The 7,345-nt window shown below is 39.9% G+C and overlaps 1 protein-coding gene across 1 annotated transcript; it reads right to left on the reverse strand.

The window, feature by feature from the left end:
- Nucleotides 1-815: 815 nt before the first annotated feature.
- LOC104220915 (uncharacterized) lies at nt 816-1,790 on the reverse strand. Its single transcript, XM_009771879.2, has one exon. It carries the CDS (start codon nt 1,788-1,790, stop codon nt 816-818), a length of 975 nt encoding a protein of 324 aa, XP_009770181.2.
- Nucleotides 1,791-7,345: the final 5,555 nt, after the last annotated feature.

Genomic DNA, 7,345 nt, shown 5'->3' on the forward strand with positions numbered 1-7,345 from the left:
ATGAATCGAAGGACGTCCAAGCAACAAGTTGTATGATGTTTTAGCATCTATGACGTGAATCAGGGTGTTTGAATTCATCTCACCAATGGATAATCCTACACAGATTATACCTATGGCTCGTTGTCCTCCTTGGTTGAAACCTTGGATTGTTAGGTTACTTTTGGATAGCTCATCGATAGGGATCCCAAGCTTTTTTAGCACCATCTTTGGCATGATGTTGACATCCGAACCATCATCAATAAGTATGTGATTGAGATGTTGTTCCCGAATAGACCCTACAACAAAAAAAGGTCTGTTATGTGGCTTAGACCCCAGTAGCAAGTCATCATCTGTGAATGAAATTGTTGCACAAAATGTGACAACTTTTCCGTCATCATGATGTTCATGTGTTTTCATTGGAGCAAGCTCATCGTTGCTTTCCTTTGTTCGTCAGTACTAGAAACTACATGAGTTGCACTAACGTGACCTCCATGAAGGAATTTTCCCGGAAAGAATTCATGCAATATGATGGGCTTTTTGAACTTCAGTGATAAGGCACTGTTAATCTTCTTGCTAGTATAAGATTTGATATTTCATGGTGATTGTATCCTATCTGCATTGCTCATCATTGCTCTTGAATTAGGAATTCGTAGTCTCAAAACTGCCTAATGTTTTCGCTTCTTGTGAGTGACTAGAATCCAACCCTCATCGTCTTTGTCTTTGGAGTGATTGTCTGGCTCTAGTGAACCTTCAAGAGTTTTTCTTGGAAGATCAACTTCAACGGGCTCAAAACTTTCAACTTGTAGGAAGGCGGTGCTTGACACGTTATGCAATTTTTAACACTTCTTTTCCTTGATCGCGATACTTGCATGATTTGCTTCTGCTGTTTCATCCATGTCTGTGATGATTTTTCCTTCACTTACAAGAGCTATAATTTTCTCCTTTAAGACGAAGCATTTCTCTGTAGGGTGGCTAATGATGCGATGAAACTTGCAGTATTTTGGATCGCCAACTTTGCCAATTTTCTCTGGCCTTTTTGATTCAGGGAGATCAATGACTTTCTTGTCCAGGAGTTCATCAAGGATTGTGGGTACGTCTGAATCTAGAAATGGATAAACCTTCGCCTCTAATTCCTTCAAGGTGGGACGACGCTTCTCCTCTTTGGGATATTGACTCGGGGTCTTATCCTCCTTCACTTTTTGCTTAGTAGTGACCTTCACAGAAGTTGCTTTCACCACCATTGATTCTTTGGTTTGGTTCATTGATGCAACATTTTTCTTGAACTCCTTTTGATCAGAAAATGGATATGCCTTTCCATGACTTGCGATGCTTAACTCCATGTCGTGCGCTCGTATTGCAAGTTCTTCAAAAGTTCGCAGTTTGATCCCTTGTAGGATGTACAAAAGGCCCCAGTGCATTCCTTGAATGCATATCTCCGTAGAAGATATTTCTGAAAGGCGATCTTTGAAGTCCAAACTTAACACCTTCCAACGATTAATGTAATCCACCACGGGCTCGTCCTTCCTTTGCTTGGTGCCTGTCAACTCTATCATGCTTACAGTTCTTCGGGTACTGTAAAAACGGTTGAGGAATTCCTTCTCAAGTTGCTCCCAACTATCAATAGAATCAGGCTCCAAGTCAATATACCAGTCAAATGCGTTTCCTTTTAGAGAACGAACAAATTGTTTTACCAAAAGGTCACCATGCGTTCTCGCATTGCTACAAGTCTCGACAAAGTGGGCAATATATTGCCTTAGGTTCCCTTTGCCATCAAATTGATGCTGCTTTGGTGGCTGATAATTGGTTGGCATGGTTAAACAATCAATCCTCTTAGTATAAGGCTTAGAGTAGTACAACGAACTTTGCGATGGTCTGCCATATTAAGCTCTGATGATGTTTGTTATCATGTCTTGCAAGTGTTGGACAGATGACGCCGCAACTGAAGTAGATTGCTTTTCCTTTTGAATGTTTAACTTTGCAAATGATTCCTCAACAACTGTTTTCTGGGAGGTGAAGACAGGTGAACGAGGAGGGACTTGGTTCGACTCTCCAGGTGTGTAGGCCTCCATTTGTTCATGAGTTGAGCGATTTGAAGGTCTTTGTCTTCAACAGATTTCTTCAAGACCTCTATAGTCTGTTCCATCATGGAAAACTCTACGTCCACATTAGTTGCGTCAGTCATCAAGGCATTGACTTTTGTTGAAACTAGCGAATCCACCAAATCCTCAAATCCACCAAGGTTTGAGGCTGTTTGAGAAAGTTGGTCAAACATCAAGAATGGGGTGTTGTCCCCAGAGATTGCGGTTGCAAACGTCATATGAGATCTACTTTTCTTTTCCATCTCCAAGGAGGCGAAGTATTCGGATCCATCCAAGCCACTAGTCTTGAACTTGCTTCGAGTGATTGGGTCAACATGACCGAGCTCAGCGGATGAGGCAACAGTAGCATCTTTGCATGAACCATCACACTTGCAGAAGGCCATTGTAGTAGTAGATATGAAGCTTGTAGTTTTCAACTTGCAAGAAGGAGTGAAGGGCAGAATTGGTCCCACCGGGCGTGCCAAAATTTGTTCGCAACAAATTTTCATAAGACTAAAAATAAACTGCAACAAAAAATAATATAAAGAAAAAGAGATTTTATTGATAAATGTTTGTGAGTACAATTCTATATATCCCTTGATTCTCCTCTCTAAAATTCTCCGTGATTCGAGGGCTTGAGAAGAATCTTTCTTGAATGTAGGGTGATGCGGACCTCCTTGTGATGTATATAATCGCCAAGAACATCGAGCAACACTTTGTTGTTACCAGTTGATCTCCGGGAAGAACTCCGTTGATCACGCCTTTGTCGAAGAACTTAGAACTTGTTGATTGATCTCTATGTTTGTGGATGCCTTCACCAATTGCGGAGTGTTCTTCTCCAACTCTGAATGTCCCCCTGAGAGTTATGTGACCCCTCTATTTATAGTTGTAGAGGATGGACAGTCAAGCTACATAAGAACACTCTTGCTTGATTCTGATTGGCCCATGTCATTTTAGCCACTTGGCGACTTGTGGTTGGTTCTTGCTTTTTGACTTGGATTGCCATATTATTTAACAAATGACGTCACCCTATTGGCCTAGAGTTTGACTGGATATGACATGTCATATGGAATGAGTCTGGGCCTTAAGATGAAATGCACTTTGGGCCTGAAAATAATAAAATAGACTTATTTAATTTGTAAAGCCCAAATTAATTATTCAACCCAATTGAATTAATCCAAATTTTGTATGGACTAGACTCAATAAATTTTATATGTCTACAGTAGGTACACATAGAAACACACATTCAAACAGTCAATCAAAACTTCATCAGGGAGACAATTATTCAAGGAAGTGTCAATTTCTCTTTTACAAGCCGAGAAAACGAAGTTTAACTCTTTTAGAAAATCATTTATCACTTTAATGGAATTAAAGCAATTTAAATTGTCAATAAGGTTATCATTATTACAAGTAAATCATGCTTTTTGGGTCCTAAACTACCCGGACATAAGCATAATAGTAGCTACGCACGGACTCTCGTCACCTCGTGCGTATGTAGCCCCCACAATTAGGAGCATATGTTAAATTAATTCACCTATGGGGACAAATCCCTTTTACAAGGTTAGAAAGGAGAATCACAAAATCCGACAACCCATTTCGATACGAGTTCAACCATACCAATTTTATCAAATTCCGATAACGACTTGACCTCCAAATCTTGAATTTTTGTTTTTGAAAAGTTTTACAAAAATATTGATTTCTTCCATTTAAATCTGAAATAAAAGATGAATATAACCATATAATCATGAAGTATAATTACATTCGGATATAGAACACTTACCCCAATCAATATGGTGAAAATCGCATCAAAAATCGCATAAATCCGAGCTCCATAGCTCCAAATATGATAAAAATGGCTGAAACCTCGAAATATAGCTTCTGCCCAGGTATTTACTCTTTGCGATCGCAGAAAATGCTTTGCAATCATGAAGCACAACATTTCTCAGCCCAAAATTTGCCTTCTGCGATCGCGAAGAATAAATGCCCAGCTCTTCCAGACAGTCTCTAGTATAATGGCCATAACGTTTTGTACAAAATTCCAAATTCCAAATGGTTTAACTTTTTGAAAATTCGACTCCAAGGACTAAAACTTTCATGCTTTTCCCATCTACCAGTTCCTTATAGATTACAAGATATAAGCTTCTAAAGTTAGCCCTGTGCAACACAAATTTCTTCTTCGCGATTTCCAAACTCTTCCCAGATAGGCTGTAGTGTACCTCTTATAACCTTTCTTATACAACTCCAAACACCAAATGGTTTGCGTTTCTAAAAACTAGACCAAAATGGCTACAACTTTTGTTTTTGGTTCATCTCCAAATTCCTTATAGATTGCGAGATAGAAGCTTACAAAGTCGGGTCAGTGCAACAGAAACTTTCCTCTACGCAATCGCGAAAGCCCTTCCGTGATCGCGAATCACTGGCCATTTTCTCCCATTTTACTCATCGTGATCGCGGTCAATTCCCCGCGATCGTGTAGCACACTGCTGTAGCCAAAACCCAGCAGCTAAAATGGTCTAGAAATGGCCTGAAACTACCCCAAAACTCACCCGATCCCCTCGGGACCCTGTCCGAACATACCAACAAGTCTCAAAATGTATCACGGACTTAGTCGAGGCCTCAAATCACATCAAACAACGCTAAAGCCATGAATCACACTCCAATCCAAGCTTAATGAACTTTAGAATTTCAAACTTCTATATTTGATGCCGAAACCTATCAAATCACATCCGATTGACCTCAAATTTTGCACACAAGTCATATTCGACATTACGGACCTACTCCAACTTCCAAAATCGGAATCCAACCCCGATATCAAAAAGTTGACTTTCGGTCAAACTCTTCAAAAACCTTCAAATTTCTATCTTTAGCCAAATGACTCTAAAATGACACACGGACCTCCGATTTCACTTCCGATCATGCTACCAATACAAGAATCACCATACGGAGCTATTCCCAGACTCAGAAATCCAAATGGACATCGATAACACTGAAATGCACTTCAACCCAAACTTATGAAATTCTTTCAAAAATTCCAACTTCCACAATAGGTGCCGAAACATTCCCGGGTGTTCTAAAACCCGATCCGGACATACGCCCAAGTGTGAAATCATTATACTAACCTGTTGGAACCTCCGAATCCCAATTCTGAGGTTGTTTACTCAAAAATACAATCTTAGTCCATTCTTTCACCTTAAAGCTTCCGAATTGAGAATTGTCTTTCAAAATCAACTACGAACTTCCCGAAATTCAATTCCGACCATGCGTACAAGTCATAATGCCTGAAGTGAAGCTGCTTATGGCCTCAAACCGCCGTAGAACGCGCTAAAGCTCAAAACGACCGTTCGGGTCGTTACATTCTCTCCCACTTAAACATACGTTCGTCCTCGAACGTGCTAAGAACTGTGTAGGAGTTGTTCGAAATCACTGTTTAACACCTCGTGTACCTACCCGTGCTACCACAACTCAGTTGAGCACATTAGCTCGATCAAATATGAAGATATTCTCTTTCATTTAGGCAAATAAGCCTTAGAGCCAAATTTCAACATCCGGAATTCTCTACCAGGCATGCTTCCAACATACGAACACCGTATCAATCACCACACGAGGCACCCATACATGATTGAATACCTTTGTTGAATCCACACTATGCATTGCATAACCCACATGACCATAATAATATCCTCTGATAATAACCGCCGAAATTCTACTAATCTGACGCTCACAACACACCTCATGACACATATAAGTCTTGTTCCAACTCTTGCAACACTGCCACGATGGAAGAGGTGTGTAGAAACTTATAACCAACTGCTGAGTCAACAAAACATTGAGTCTATACTCCTGACAAGAACCGTCACCTCATTCTAAACCAAGTAATGGTCCTTTCTTCTTAATATACTTCATATAATCAGATTGCACTGATCCTAAATCCAATGATCTCGTCTCACCCAGTATGAACTGCTTAGACAATAAGCCACCCCGAACATGATCAAAAGTCTCATATGATGCTACAATGTGCCAATAGGCTATGAACTCGAGCGTGAAAAAAGGAAAATGAACTCTGGAAGGGACTACTCAACTCACGCACTAATATGGACTTTCCTTATAAAATAGGAAACAAGGTACACAAATATAGCATATAGAAAACTGTACTCAACATCACACTCTTGCGGCGTGCAACCCGATCCAAATAACATACCCATGTCGGCGTGCCACCCGATCCACACATTGAATTCACATAAGGAGATATACATCGAGCTAAATTGCTCATTACAACAAAATACCGAATATCGGTCACAAGAACACTAAGTGCATAATACCATCCCTGGGGAGACATATAACGCCATAAGCTACAAAACTCAAGCACAACTGGGGTGCGATATACAATCTGAATCTCAAGAGATATCCTGCTCATATAACATCATCTCTATGCAGAACCTCAACACATAAGATATTTACCAAACTGTCTCACAATTCACATGGCACAATATATCATTACATGAAATAGCTGACGACGAAATAACACCTCGACTACTCTTCCATAAGGAGCGCATTGTTAAATTGAACATATCTGGCATGATATAGAGCCCATATTCACATTTAAATGCATCCACATACCTCAAGCTGATTCCGATCACCTTGAACTAGGCTAATAACCTTTTAAAGGTCCATAATGACCCTTTTTTTTCATAGCACACAAGAACAACCATCATAACCGGAGTAATCCTCCACAGTCCACAACCAAATAAGCTGAGTTCCCACCAAGCATAAATTCTCAAATTAACGATATCACCACAATCTTCATACTTGGTTTAATTCTTCAATCAATCAAGTGACTACATGCCACACTTATACAACTTTCTCGTGGGGCACGCTCCTATGACCTTTCGTAACAGATAACAAGTCTGTACATCCAAACCACCGGTCGTACTAATGCTGAAAAGTGATCAAGAATCCTTAACTAGGATGCAAAGCCTTTTTCACAAAACACATTTCTCAGGTTACGTTGAGGACAATACCAACTTACTTTAAACATCCAAACTCCTTTCCTGCTCATCCGAGCTCGTGACATCCTTGTCAACACCGAATCATAACCTTGACCCTCACTTCAAATTCTATACCACTCATTGCACCCAACATGCCCATATACGATAGAAAACGATTTTCATCATAACCCCGAACCCACTAATAGATTAATATTTCATCATATAAAATTTTTTCACTTAACTCACTTCAGGAGAACCATAGCAACACACAAGTGAATTCTCATAATCGTAGAATATGCAAAT

The sequence above is a fragment of the Nicotiana sylvestris genome, chromosome 2, assembly GCF_000393655.2.
Source record: "Nicotiana sylvestris chromosome 2, ASM39365v2, whole genome shotgun sequence".
NCBI classification, from domain to species: domain Eukaryota; kingdom Viridiplantae; phylum Streptophyta; class Magnoliopsida; order Solanales; family Solanaceae; genus Nicotiana; species Nicotiana sylvestris.